At 35.4% G+C, this 15,493-nt stretch overlaps 1 protein-coding gene across 7 annotated transcripts in view; it reads left to right on the top strand.

The window, feature by feature from the left end:
* RNF19A (ring finger protein 19A, RBR E3 ubiquitin protein ligase) overlaps positions 1-15,493 on the top strand; it is a 52,873-nt gene that overhangs the window by 9,533 nt on the left and 27,847 nt on the right. For 4 of the 7 annotated variants that reach the window (XM_026495640.4, XM_044382672.3, XM_026495641.4 and 1 more), the window contains one exon: positions 13,844-14,612. In XM_026495640.4, the coding sequence (XP_026351425.2) occupies positions 13,939-14,612 (674 nt within the window). In that variant the 5' untranslated portion in view covers positions 13,844-13,938. Of the gene's footprint in view, positions 1-12,173; positions 13,172-13,843; positions 14,613-15,493 lie in introns of those variants that run through there. The other 3 variants (XM_048212680.2, XM_048212681.2, XM_048212679.2) reach the window with 2 other exon arrangements.

Below are 15,493 nucleotides of genomic sequence, written 5' to 3'. Positions count from 1 at the left end.
ATCAGTTGTCCTTTGAATTTACAATATTGATTAGCCTTTATTTGTATAATTTTATATTTTAAACATGTGATAGATTATTCTGGGCCATATACATACCTCATGTTTATTCTTGCATTATGAACCTGAAACATTTATTTTAGGGATGAGAGTAGTTTTTTAGCCTTCCCCAAAACTTAACTCTTTTCAGAAAGAACTGCCACTTCAAATCTTAGTGGGATACAAGTGTTAGCTCAGTTAACAATTAGTACAGATATGAATATCATACTAATATAAATTATTGAGAGCAGCAAATTTACAGAAACTGATGTTGGAATTTAATTTGCCAGTAGACATTAACATCTCAGTGGTAGCTGTTAACCTCTTGTTACACTTTAGACTCCTTGGAGAATCTCTTGAAAGCTGTGGATTCTGTCCCTAGAATATATAGTTATTCACAATTTAGTATACCATTTTAGAGATTTCATGGATTTCTTCGAAGCCTATCCATGTATTAGCTGTTATTTTTAAGCATTTTTATCCTTCTCCAAAAATTTATTGTTGTGCCTGTTATATTTTTACTTTAATAGATAGTATAAGGAGATGTTTAATAATTCAGAGTTTTTATAAGAGTGTGTCTTAACATTATTTGGGCAGCGAGAATTATGGGCAGAACCTGCACTGCTGCGATAGCTGAATTTGGCAGCTATATTGGGGATAGATTTATTAGAGGAAAACATGGCATTTCCAAATCTGAGGTTGGCAAAACAAATGACATAACTTAAAAAAAAAAAGCTTTAAACATTTAAAAAATCTTTTTGAGTAACAGCAAACTTTGTTATAATGAACTTTAGTGATTTATCTCTGTTTAGAGAAAGCCATATATGAAAATCCAAGAAAATTAAATGCCTCAGACTTCTTTTAATGAGATGGTTCAAATTTACAAAAGCATTGTTTATTTTGGGCCAAAATTAGCTTATGTGTGGACGCATCATTTTTAATACATCACTTCTAGTTGTGGTTTGATCAAAAGATGACTTATGATAATTCTGGTTTTTGGTAGTCAGTTACTACATTAAATTGTACCTAGCCATGTTTAAATTTATAGATTGTTGTTTGCAGCTCTCTGTACAGGAGATAGTATGGAAAGATAGGTACTTCTTTTCTCACTGCCTCAGGAACCTTTATTGAACATTGGAGGAAGGGTAGAACCAAAGATATGAGTCAGGTTTTGAAGATTTCCCCCACTGTTTATTTACCAGTATTGATTCCTGAAATTGTGCACAGTGACCTAAATGAATGTTCTCTATACTAGGTTGTATGGTCAGATAACCAGTGATTCCTTTTTGTATAACTTAAATTGTCAGCTATTTATGGTGTCAGAAAACCATTGTTACAATGAAAAATAGAGTTGCTGTCAGGGTATGGTTTTTTAAAAGAAAGCTTTAAAATGGATTTTGATAAGTATTTATTTAGATTATGGGACAGCCATATATGCCCAAATATAAAATCAAATTTTCCTTCAAAATTATGAAAAAAGGGCATCACTTTATTATAATGTAGGTCCTTGCAAAATCACCCATATTATTGTTTGGGGAAGACATAGTCTGAAATATCTTTGTTCAGAAATATCTTTGTTCAGTTTTTTAGATGCACTGGAATGAAAATTCCACAGAACAGGGGCCTCGCCCATTTCTATTTGGTATTGTATATCTACCACCTAGAAGAATATCTGGCACATGATGGACATTGGACATATTTATTGAAAGACTAAATAACACTTATACAGGTTACTTATAGTAAAAAGGCAAAAAGTTTAACAAATTTAGTTATTCCTAGAAGCCATTACAGTTGCAAGTATTGGGTAATGCGAAACATTTTATTTTACTTTATTTTATTTTTAATGATTTTTTATTATATTATGTTAGTCACTATACAGTACATCCCCGGTTTCCGATGTAAGGCTCGATGATTCATTAGTTGCGTATAACACCCAGTGCACCATGCAATACGTGCCCTCCTTACTACCCATCACCGGTCTTGCAAGAAACTTTTTAAAGATCAGTTTTTAAAAGCTGTACAGTAACTTTATATTTTAAGGATAATGTATACTTAATGTTGGGCTTAGATTTCCTATGACAGCATCGTATACAGATTCAAGAATACTGTATCTCAGGGGCGCCTGGGTGGCATAGCGGTTAAGTGTCTGCCTTCGGCTCGGGGCGTGATCCCGGCGTTATGGGATCGAGCCCCACATCAGGCTCCTCTGCTGTGAGCCTGCTTCTTCCTCTCCCACTCCCCCTGCTTGTGTTCCCTCTCTCGCTGGCTGTCTCTATCTCTGTCAAATAAATAAATAAAATCTTTAAAAAAAAAAATACAGTATCTCAGAACCTAGTTGACGATATCCTTTGGAAAACTGCCAGATGTTTTAAAAAAAAAAATTTATACAGCTTTCCTCTTGAGGAAAAGACCATGGAGCACAAGGCAGCTGGAAATCAAGCAGAAAGTCAGAGTCTTACTGGTTTGAGGTGTCAAGAAATGAAGTTTGGGAGGGCCAGAATTGCTGGAAATTGACAAATTCCAGAGAGGAGGGACTTATAGTAGGATAGCCTTAAAATCTATGAATAAACTCCCCCCACCCCGACCTAGGTGACCCCTGAATTGTGCATGGAAGATACCACTGAACTCAATGGAAAACAACAGCTGTAAAACTGAAAATGCTGACTAGAAATATTGCAGCTAGGGTAGAGAGGTAGACAGAATTTGGTTTTTTATTCCCACCAAATTAAAGGGCCTTGGTAAACATGTGTTCTTCAAGACCCATTCTAAAAAAATATAAACCAAGCCTCCACAAATCCAAACGGCCAGGTATAATACACATCCTCACTCTTCAGGAGAAGATAAGAGACTCTTAAAGTTTCTACAATGTATCATCCACAATATCCAGTTTATAATAGGCAATTACTAGAATCAGGAAAATATGACTTAATGTCAATACCATCTCACCCAAATGGTAGCAGACGCTAATGTTAGCAGAATTAGTAGACTTTAAAGCAACTGTAATATTTTCAATGACTTAAAGGGAGAAGCATGATAATGACTGAACAGATCGGTAATCTCATTGGAGAAGTGGAAATTATATAAAAGGAATAGACATTCTAGAATTAAAAAGTCCAATATCTGAAATGAAAATTTCACTGAATGGATTTAACAGCAGATTGGGGATGACAGATGTAGAATTGGTGAATTTAAAGATCAATAAAAATTTGTCAATCTAAAGAATGGAGAAGAAGCATTACAAAAAATGAACAGAGCCTTGGTGGCCAATGGGACAGTATTAAACTGTCTAACATACGAATGGCAGAAGGAGAGGTGAAACAGGATAAAAAAATATTTGAAGAAGTAATTGCCAGAAAATTCACTTATTCAATTTAAAATCAATTTCAAATCCAAGAAGTTAAGTGAAACCCAAGCAGGATAAATACAAGGAAAACCACGTCTAGGCACATCTTAAACTGCTGAACATCAAAGGTAGAAAGAAAATATGGAATGCAGCCAAAGGGGGGGGAAAGACACATTATATACAGAGGAATTAAAATATCAGTTAAGGATGACTTATCAGGAATGATGGAGGTTAGAAGACAATGGAATGACCTGTTTAAACTTCTAAAAGGATAAAGCTGTCAACCTGGAATTCTGAATTGAGCCAAAATAAAACATGAAGGTTAAATAAGGACATTTTTCAGATAAACAAGTTGAGAGAATTCGTTGCAAGGAAACCTGCATACCAAGAAATGCTATAGGATACTCTTCAGACCGAAAGGAAATGACCTCAGGTGGACTTGGATCCTCGAGAAGGAATGAATACCAAAAATTGTAGTTGATAAACAGATTTCATCCTCTGAAAAGATTCTTTAAGCATATAAAACAATGAAAGAATTTACAGAAGAGTTTGGTAGATATGACTAAATAAAAGTTTTAAACCTCTTCAAAGTGTTACAGAATTAAAGGGCAAATGTTAGGAAGTAAATATTGAACGTTTAAAATCAAAGAAGAACATTAATGTTCCAGTGTAAAAATGGACAAAAAAATCATTGTGCATGAACAGATAAATCATTGAAGAAATAAAGACAATGTGAACAAATGTTAGATTTGTTTAGTAATGAAATAAATGGAAATTGAAGTACTTACTATTTTTTGTCACTCTGAAAAAGCTATTGAAATAACATAGGATGTTGGTAAGAATTAGGGAAATAAGCACCTTTCTGACTGGTGGGAGTACAAATTGGAATAAAACAGTTTGGTAGTTTATTTGAAGAGCTTATTTTAGAAGTCCATACCACCTAAATAGCAAGAATTCACACTAAGATGTAGCTTATTAAGTAGGTGGGAGTTGTGGATGAAAAAGAGATCATTGCTCAACAACTGGTGTTGAGGTAACTGGCTAGCCATTTAGAAAACATCAAGTTTTGATCTCACTTATTCCTAACATTAAAATGAATTGAAATGGATGGAAGTGTTAAGCAAAAAGATAAACTGTAGAAGTACCAGAAGGAAACGAGAGCATTTTAAAATCATACTCTTAGAGTAAGCAAGACTCTTCCAAGACAGGAATAGAACCCTAAAGTCGTAAAGAGAAAGATTTGTGAATTTGAACTCATTAAGAAAATTTGAAATACCTACATTGGAGAATTGCCATAAAATCAAGTACAGTTTTTAAAAAAATATTTTGACACATAAAAGCAAGTGTTCTTTATACATAAGTTTTACACATCAGTGAGGAAAAGTCCCAACAGTGGGATATGAGCATGTGGTTAGGCCATAGAAAGTGAAGTATAAATGACTTGTAAACACCTGAGAAATACTAAAAATATCTTTCCCACCAAAGCAAATGTCCTTCTTTGTCTCCCAGTTTCACATACAATACCAAATATATAGCCATTGAAATGAATAAGTTTTTTATTCCTTATCTTCTCCCAACTTCGCAACATGTGTATATCGCTGAAGTTTAATAGCCTGTTATGCTTTTTAATACAGAATACAACATCTAAAATAGAAAGTCTTGTTTATCTTCTTTCTTGAGTCTTTCACTTGAATATAAGATAGCTCAGGCTTCACTAGTAACCAAATTAGTGAGCTATAGAAACTCTGGTCGGGATCTCTGTGCCTATTTCCTCCTCACTTAAAAACAAGAAAATGACTTTATACTTAGGTGTTCTCTTCAACAGTGCTAATAAATGTTGTTCCATGCTACGTTCGTTACATGCAAGTTTTTAGAGGTGCAGAACATCTGGGTGTCAGACATCTAAAAAAGAAATTCGAAGTTGTAGGTACTTTTTGCTCTTCTACTTAGTATTTAGACCATCCATACAAAATTTTTGGATTTTCTCTATATTTTAACCTTTCCGAGAAGTAACAGAAGAAACTTAATTTTAGCTGAATAACAGAGGCAAAAACTGATCAAGAGTATAAAGGAATTTTCTCTTGGAGAGTGATTTATTGTCTGTAAACTTTTTTGCCCAGCCTTCTACATTTCTAGAATACCTTCTGATTAGTTTTAAATCACTTAGCATGTGGGTGGCTATTCGGTGCTATTGAAGTGTTTATGATTAGGAGATGCTCATTAGGAGAAACCTTAAATCGATAATTCTTGAATTGACATAGTGTCAAGATACTTAACATGTTTTATTTCTCCTGTAGCACTCCTGGGATAAAGGTTCTTAACTTTTCATAATGTAAAAAGCTGGATATAGTAAGATTATATCCCTTAATAAGGATCGTACAGTGATAGTAAACCAGAAGTAAAGATATGGATAGAATCCTCAGTTCCTCATTTCCACTTACATGTTTTCGGCATCATAATTTATTTAGCCAGAGTTTATTAGGCATTTGCTATAAGTTACACATTGTGTTAGGCTCTAGGGATACAAAGCTTGTGTTACATTTCATTTCAGCTAACATTTAGTATAATATATGCCAGATTTTGCTAGGTACTTTTAGCACATGTCAGCTTCACTTTATTCTCCTAACATCTATTTGAAGTGAGTGGTATCATCCATATATTGTAGTGGAGATCACAGACTCAGTATTATACTTTAAACAGGAATTTTATAACTAAAAGTAGCTAAACCAGGTCTTGACTCCCAAATTCTCTTATACATCCAGCACTGGATTTTTTTTTTTTTTTAATGTGCCCCTCCAGATCCACTCTTCACCCATCTCTGCCTTGCTTTGTGTCCCAGAGGGGAGTTGACTTCTAAGAACTGCCTCATTTGGGCTCCTTTGTTGGACTTAACCAGTTTGAGGTATTGGCAGGATATTGAAGAGCCACAGAGAGAAGCTGGATATTGTTTCTCCAACTTCTATTGCACAATTCCTCTTCAGTAATTGTTTCCTCCTGCCCCTTCATTCCAGAGGGTGGCAGTGGGTTCCTGAGTACTTTGCCATCTCTGTTTGGTTCCTTTAACCCTGCCCACACTTTTTTCAATGTGCCCTCAGTTACCTCTTTGAGAGTACTTTGTTTTTTGCCAGGACCCTGACTGATACATACAGCTTTTCTTAAACAGTGGGCTACTATTTGTATGTATTTGAGCCTTCTGACTGTTCTTGTCTATCCTGTTTATAAATTGAGTGTTTAAAATCTGGTACATATTTTCATTTAAAACAGTATTATAATTATTGATTAGATGCTTCAACTGGAATGCTCAATTTCTGTAATCTTTACAAAGTATAAAAAATAGTGTGGCGTCAAATTAGATGTATTTTATGAGTCAGTACAAAGTTCTTAGCACTTTTACTAAATCTTAATTCTACAAAGCTTTGACACATGTTGGTAGAAATACCTTTGTTTTTAGCCATTCCTATTTCATAATCCCTCACATATTCTCAAGAGATAGAAAAAAGTAGGGGCACCTGGGTGGCTCAGTCAGTTAAGCAAGAGTCTGACAATTGTGGCTCAGGTCATGATCTCAGGGTTGTGAGACTGAGTCCCATGTTGGGTTCTGCACTGGGAGTGAAGGCTGCTTTAAGATTATCTCTCTCCTCTCCCTCTCCTCCTCTCCCCTGCCAAAAAAAGTAGAAAAAAGTAAGAATCAAGAGACCTTAACTTTAAAGGGATATGAACCCTGAACTAGAAAAGGTTAGATGAGCAGGTGTGGGTCTCTGTCCTTCTCAGTACCAGTCTTTGGTGCTGTTCTTTAGTTGAAGTTCATTAAAGGTCAAAAGTGGGTCTCCTTTGCCAGCAATAAAACTAATTCTCCAACCACTTTTTTTAAAAGATTTTTTTATTTGTGAGAGAGAGCAGGAGCACAAGCAAGGGGAACAGCAGACAGAGGGAGAAGCAGGCTCCCTGCTGAGCAAGGAGCCCAGTGCGAAACTCAATCCCAGGACCCTGGGATCATGACCTGAGCAAAGGCAGACACTTAACCGACTGACACACCTAGGCGCTCCCTCTCCAGCCGTTTTCTTTAGGGGCATGAGTGTGTAGCAACAATTGGTAGTCTTGGTTACTTGTTGGGAGTTATGCTATACTGAGAATGAGGGAGAGGAGAGACCTTTCTCACAGTTTAATAGATGACTAGAATTCCTTGTGACATTGGTGTTGACAGTGATTATGATTGTAGATACTTAGTTGAAAATACATACTTTAGGGTATACTTGTGTTTTATTATTCTTTTCTGTTTCAGTAACTAAACTCGGCTAGTACGTCAATGTAAAGAGCTCCCAAGATTGGGGATTATTAGGAGTTGGGGATATTTCAGATTATGTTATTAGTACATTTACTGCCTTTCATCATCTGTTCATGCTCTGAAGTGGTATGAACTGTTATACCATGTAAATATCTGTTTTTATATATAATCTGTTCTGTATTTAATACAGTAGATGTGATATTTCTCTTTGTAGACCTAGTATGAACTAATTGGACTTAAAAAAAAATAGTACACATTATGTGCCTAGGAAGTACGACAGTGAAATAACAAGACTGATATTTTCTTGTGGTTATGGAATAGTATCACTTCAGTGACATTGTGTCATTTTAGGAAATACTCATTGGTATTTGTTCGTGATGTTTATGTTCACGACACCATCTTGGTTCTGTTGTATTAAAGAAATCACAAATACTCACGTTCTACCTTAAAAACCTTATTAAAGATAGGAAAAAAAGTGAACAAAATTAAGTTTCATCTGAATTATAAAAGTGGAGTACAGTTTGGTTAGGAGGAGAAAAAGGGAGTGGCATTTCAGACAGGAGGAATGGTTTGAGTGAAACATGGAGTTGAAGGATAATTAAGACCAGCCCCAGATGATGTGTAAGATGTAATTGTCTTTTATTTTCTGAGATAATTTTTGATATCCTGATAGTGACTAGAGAAGTTGTTTCATGAAGGCAGCTGCAGGCAGATAATGGTACCGAGGCCGAGGTATCAGAACACCGGAATTTCCCATAACCCTTAAACCTAATCATTTACTTACGTTGCAATATTTACTCTCTCTGAACTTCAGTTTTCCTATCAAATAAGATTAATAAAACCTTTTTTTATCGAGCAATGAGGCTTAAGACACAGATAAAAAGGACTTTTGAACTCTATAATGGTATTATTATATGCAACATATTTTCCCTTCTTTTTCCAACCTACAACCCAGCCATTTGTTTTAAAACTGAAATAATATTTTTGTCTTAATGGTGTGTGCATTTCAGAGGCAGAACATAATACAGATTGGGGCGCCTGGGTGGCTCAGTCGTTAAGGGTCTGCCTTTGGCTCAGGGCGTGATCCCGGAATCCTGGGATGGAGCCCCACATCAGGCTCCATGCTCCGCTGGGAAGCCTTACTTCTTCCTCTTCCACTCCCCCTGCTTGTGTTCCCTCTCTCACTGGCTGTCTCTCTCTGTCAAATAAATAAAATCTTAAAAAAAAAAAAAAAAAGAACATAATACAGATTCATATAGTTGATAGTTTACTTCAAAAAAAAGTTGAGTTCAAAAGAACAGTACTATATTAAATGATGCAAATAATAGGTTTTTATTTTTCACTGGAGAATGAAGTCAACTTTTTCTAAAAATAAGTTTCTGAATCACTGAAAGTTTTTTTAATTTCACACACACATTTTGTCATCTGTTCAAATTGGCAGAATTTCTGTAGTACTTTTTTTTTTTTCTTAGTGGTTTAGGGTGTAGTCTTAGCAATCCCAAGTTAGCCAAAGTTCCTTTGATTGAGGCATTCCCAATACTCTTTAGTTACGTGCTTGTAGACACTTCCGTGGATTATTTCTGCAGAAAGATAGTCATTAAATTATGTGGATTTTTAAATAAGTCTCTCTCATCATCTCTCTGCCATGGGTTAAGGGGTACCTCACCGTAACCCATTTGGCTGACAATTACTAATAAACTGAGTTGTTGTTTGTTTGTGTTGTTGTTTTTTAAGATTATTTATTTATGTATTTATTTGACAGAGCACAAGCAGGGGGAGCTGCAGAGGGAGAGGGGAAAAGCAGGCTCCCCGCTGAGCAGGGATACAGCCTCACCCTGGGATCATGTTCTGAACTGAAGGCAGACGCTTAACCGCTTAACCGACTGAGCCACCCAGGCACCCCCTGAATTGTTGTTTTTAATGGAACTTTTATTTTTTGTACCTAAAGTAATGAAAAACAAGGACCTTGTTTCAGAGGCAAGGCCTATGGAGTTTTGTTTCAAGTCTCCTTAGTATTAGTGGTTCTTAATCAGAGTGTGCCACTAAATTACTGACCTAAATATAAAATGCACCAACTCTCACCCCATCCTTATTATAATTGGTTAGCTTTAGGGCAAAATATATTGTTTGTTATTGCTTGTGGAGTTCAATTAGTTTTTTGTTTTTTGTTTTTTTTTTAACTCTAAGTAGTGGATGCTCTGATATAGTTTTAAACTCTGCAGAAGGCAGAAAGTCATACTAGATTGTACTCCCTAAGGTAACAATTGTCAATGGTTTCTTAATATTTTTCCAAAAATTGTTGTGTGTATATGTAAGCTGGGTGGGTATGGTTTTTCCACAAATGTGCTCATATTATACACACTATTTTGCAGTTATTCACTTAGCATTATAGAGAGAGTGCTTTCCATATCATTGCACATAAATTGTGGCTGGTTCATTTATTTTTACCAGTCGCCTGTTAGACACGTAAGTTCTTTTCAGGTTGTTTTGGTCCTGTTTTGATTGCTTCTATCAACTAGGCTAAAGGGAATTTTCCTTGCACATTATCTTTGCACACCTGTGTCCTTATATTTTCTTTTTTTTAATTTAATTTTATTTTAATGTTTTTTTATTATGTTAGTCACCATACAGTACATCCCCGGTTTCCGATGTAAAGTTCGATGATTCATTAGTTGCATGTAACACCCAGTGCACCATGCAATACGTGCCCTCCTTACTACCCATCACCAGTCTATCCCATTCCCCACCCCCCTCCCCTCTGAGGGCCTCAGTTTGTTTCTCATAGTCCATAGTCTCTCATGCTTCATTCCCCCTTCTGATTACCCCCCCTTTCTTTATCCCTTTCTTCCCCTACCGATCTTCCTAGTTCTTATGTTCCATAGATGAGAGAAATCATATGATAATTGTCTTTCTCTGCTTGACTTATTTCACTTAGCATTATCCCCTCCAGTGCCGTCCATGTTGCAGCAAATGTTGAGAACTCGTTTTTTCTGATAGCTGAGTAATATTCCATTGTATATATGGACCACAACTTCTTAATCCAGTCATCTGTTGAAGGGCATCTCGGTTCCTTCCACGATTTGACTATTGTGGACAATGCTGCTATGAACATTGGGGTGCATATGGCCCTTCTCTTCTCTGCGTCTGTATCTTTGGGGTAAATACCCAGTAGTGCAATGGCTGGGTCATAGGGTAGCTCAATTTTTAACTTTTTAAGGGACCTCCACACTGTTTTCCAGAGTGGCTGTACCAACTTGCATTATCTTTGCACACCTGTGTCCTTATATTTTCTGAAGAATAAGTTTTACATGTAGGATTGCTGGTCAAAAAAAACTTCCATTTTGACATTTAATAGATAAGGCCAAATTGGTTCCTCTGAATTGTGCTGATTTGCACTCCTCCCAACAGTATGTGAGATGTTTCTTTCAGTACACGCTCACCAACTCTTTACAACCTTTGTCAATCTAATGTGCACAGAGAGGGTATCTAGTGTTTAAATTTTTGTTTTAGTTGTGGTTGTTAAAAACTATATCCTATCTTTCTGATTTTTATAATTTTTTCTTCAGACATCCTCCGTGTATCCTTGCTATCAGGTTGTACATCTTTTTCTTATTAACGTGTAAAAGTTATTTGTATAGTAGGGAAACTTGTTCATTGTTATACACGTTTTCCTGATTTATCATTGTCTTTCTACATTATAATATTTTTTACCTTACAGAAATATTAAAGTTTTAGTATTCAGATTTATTTTTCCTTTGAGGCGTACTTGTGTATTTTCACAGTGTTTTAGAAGGATTTCCTAAATAGGGTGCATACATGTTCCAATTTGCCTGTTATCCTACTTTAAATATTAAGAGTACTTCTAAGGGCACCTGGGTGGCTCAGTTGAGCATCTGAACTCTTGATTTTGGCTCATATTATGATCTCAGGGTCATGGGATCAAGCCCCATGTCCAGCTCTGCGCTCAGCAGAGTCTGCTTGAGATTCTCTCTCTCACCCCAACTCCTATACGTTATCTCTCTCAAATTAATAAATCTTTAAAAAAAAAACTTCTATTAATTTATACAAGGTTCTCTTTTGGAGAAAAAAATTATATGGCTATCAGGTTTCTTAAAGTGTATATTTTGAAAAATTTCCCAGGTGATACTGATAAGTACCATTGGTTTACTATTTTAAGTGACAGATTCTTATGGTAAGTCCCCCAAGATGGATTCCCTCTGTAGTTCTCTTCTATGATAAATATATTTCACTGTGGAGTACAGAAGCCATTTTGAGATGCAAGTTAAAATAAAAACATGGAAGAAAATCTGCAGAAAATTTTAGTAAAACCTACCATTACACCCTGTATTTTCCTCAGAATTAGCAGAGAATGCTGCAAATAATGGGAAAATATAAACTGATGGACAAGCATAATATTTGCCTGAGTGAAATGTTTTTCTAGATTTTGTGTTGGGAAATCAATATGACTTTCTCAGGGATATGTGTAGATACCAGCTCAGGAAGCTTTTTTTTTTTTTTTTTTTTTACTTTGTGATACAACAATCATTCAGTAAAGTATATTGAACATGAGTTTGTAGGTCAGTGATTTATCACAAAGTGAAAATACTTTGAGACTACCACATATGTCAAAGTTCCTTTTGTGCCTCCCCACAAAAGGTAGCTATACTCCTGACTTCTGTCATCATAGATTAGTTCTGCCTGGTTTTAAACTTTATTTAAATAGAATTATACATACAGTATGCCGTCTTTTGTGTGAGATTCATTCTTGTTTTGTGTGAAGCAGTATTTTGTTGATATTCATTAATTTCTAGTATACTAAAATGGGAATATATACAGTTCTCTTGGAAGAAGTGTGGGTTGCATCTAGTATTTTGGCTTGTTATAACTAATGTTGCTATTAATATTGTTATGTATCTCTTGATGCATGTGGGCATTCACTTCTCTTGTGCAGTTACTTCTAGTAGTGTGATTGGGTAATAGAGTATCTGTATGTTCAAATTTGGTAGATACCATTAAACAGTTTTCCAAAGTAGTTGTGCCATTTTACACTCCCACCAGCAATCCACATCTTTGCTAATACTTGGAAATGTCAGTCTGAATTTTAGCCACCCTTCTGGGTGTGTATCTCAATGTGGCTTTAATCTGTATCTCCCTGATGACAAATGTTGTTGAGCACTTTTTCGTATCCTTTTGTTAAGTGCCTGTTAAATCCCTTGCCCATTTTTCTTTTTGATTGTCTGTCTTGATTTGTAAGTGTTCTTTCCATATTCTGGGTGCTTGGTCCTTTAGTAGTTATATGTGGCAGCTGTCTTGTCCCACTCACTTAATACTGCCTCTTGAGTTTATTATATTCCAATTTGTCAGTCTTGTCTTTTCTGGTTAGTACTTTTGTATGTTTAAGAAATCTTTTCACAGAAATATTCTCTATGTTAACTTTTAGAAGCTTTATTCTTTTACTTTTCATACTTAGATCTGTGAACCAACTGGAATTGATTTTTATGCATGAGGTGAGCTATAGGTTAAGTTCCTTTTCTCAAATGGTAACCAGTAAGACAGTATTATGTTGTTTTGTCTGTTTTGCTTTTGAAAAGGCCATTGTCACCTTTGACCTAAATGAAGTATCCACATATATGTGGGACTTCTTTTCTGGACTGTATTCTGCTCCATTGGTCTTTATATCCAGCCTTGTGATGTACCACAATGTTGTCTTAATTCCTGTATCTTTATAAGTCATTACATCTGGCAGGGTAAGAGCACACACACACTTTGCTCTTCTTCAAGATTGTATAGGCTATACTTAGTAACCCTTTGTATTTGCATGTATATTTTATTGTCAACTAAAAAAAAAAAACAAAACTCTGAGACGCAGTGGGGACTCATTGAGGTCTCAGTGAAAATGATCAAAAATTTTTATAAGATTTTGATAATGTTAAGGTCAGCTCAAATCTAGAGTTTTTTTTTATTAAGATTAAAGAATCTACTTGTTTTAGTGCTTACTGTATATTACTACATTCTCGTGTAGACTACTCAGTAAATTTGGGTCTTATAAAAAAAAACAAACACTAATGATTAAAGAACATACTGGTTTGAAGTTTCATAGTAAGGTTGTAAGTTTATTTAAAAAACAAGCAGACTAAGAATACAATAAAATTATTTTGGTGTTGTGTTTTGTTTTTCAGACCATCTATGATAACAGTCTTCTGTAAGTCAAGCTTTTTCAAGAATTCGCTGAAGGAACGAAGTAGGATTTTTCTTACATCATGACTTAATCTGAATGCAAGAACAAGAAATAGGTTTTATCTCTAAATATAATGAAGGGCTGTGTGTAAACACAGACCCTGACTCAATTCTAATGAGCATTTTAGACATGAGTTTACATCGGCAAATGGGTTCAGATCGTGATCTTCAGTCTTCTGCTTCATCTGTGAGCTTGCCTTCAGTGAAAAAGGCACCCAAAAAAAGAAGGATTTCAATAGGCTCTCTGTTTCGAAGGAAAAAGGATAACAAACGTAAATCCAGGGAGCTAAGTGGCGGGGTGGATGGAATTGCGAGCATTGAAAGTATACATTCTGAAATGTGTACTGATAAGAACTCCATTTTCTCTACAAATACCTCCTCTGACAATGGATTAACTTCTATCAGCAAACAAATTGGAGACTTTATAGAGTGCCCTTTGTGCCTTTTGCGGCATTCTAAAGACAGATTTCCTGAGATAATGACTTGTCATCATAGATCTTGTGTGGATTGCTTACGACAATATCTAAGGATAGAAATTTCTGAAAGTAGAGTTAATATCAGTTGCCCAGAATGTACTGAACGGTTTAATCCCCATGATATTCGCTTGATATTAAGTGATGATGTGTTGATGGAAAAATATGAAGAATTTATGCTTAGACGGTGGCTTGTTGCAGATCCTGATTGTAGGTGGTGTCCAGCTCCAGACTGTGGGTAAGATTTTGTTTGGTTTTTCTTAATATTTTTTTCTGTGGATAAAATAAGAATTAGCTATTACTCAAAAGAAAAATCTTAGCATGTCAGGTGATTCATTATTCAATAGACAAACATACATTAAATGCATACCATGTGCCAGGCACAATGTTAGATGCTAATGGCAGGAATATTATCTTACTCATTTTTATATTGTGTTTCATCACATACTTATTTGAGCATTATCGCAAGAAAGGGGTAAGATGGTAGAGTACAGGATCTAGTTGTGAGCAAAGTTGATTATCCCCTTCATTTGGAAAATTGTTATTTTATTGTAGCAGATGAAATGATCAGGGGTTTTTTGGTTTTGGTTGTGGGAGGGTTTGGTTGTATAAACTCAGATGACCCTTTGAAAAGACAGCTTAATGTGTGCCACAGTGTCATGTGTTCATGTTGGTATGACATAAGTATTGCTAGTCTAAAGATTTAAAGTAATTTTGCTTATATATTTGATTGTTATGTTAACAGCATCTTCTGTTTAAAGAGCATTTACTATGTAGGGTTGTCATAACTAGGAATAAACAGTCATGCTTTTCAAGAATAACAAAAGCTGTAATGTAAACACTGGATCTTATTTAATACCCATTAGTAAGCTAGAGATTACATATAAGTAAAAGTTGGGGAAAACCCAGAACTTTCAAGATTATCTGGGTATAATCAGAAACAAGGGTGGAATGTGAGTTTAGTTTCTCAGATGAAGTTTCAGGATTCATCGTCTGGATCAAATTTATTATTAAAAGCTTGTTGAGTAGCAACTTTTCAGATTGCATCTAGCCTATATTCTGTAATTTTAAATGAGAAAATTAATGTTTCCAGCCTTTGCAAATCCCAGCCAGTTTTCC

The sequence above is a fragment of the Ursus arctos genome, unplaced genomic scaffold (genome assembly GCF_023065955.2).
Source record: "Ursus arctos isolate Adak ecotype North America unplaced genomic scaffold, UrsArc2.0 scaffold_6, whole genome shotgun sequence".
In the NCBI taxonomy this organism is placed as follows: domain Eukaryota; kingdom Metazoa; phylum Chordata; class Mammalia; order Carnivora; family Ursidae; genus Ursus; species Ursus arctos.
Note: the sequence above shows the minus strand (reverse complement) of the source record. Positions and strands in the feature narration are given on the sequence as shown.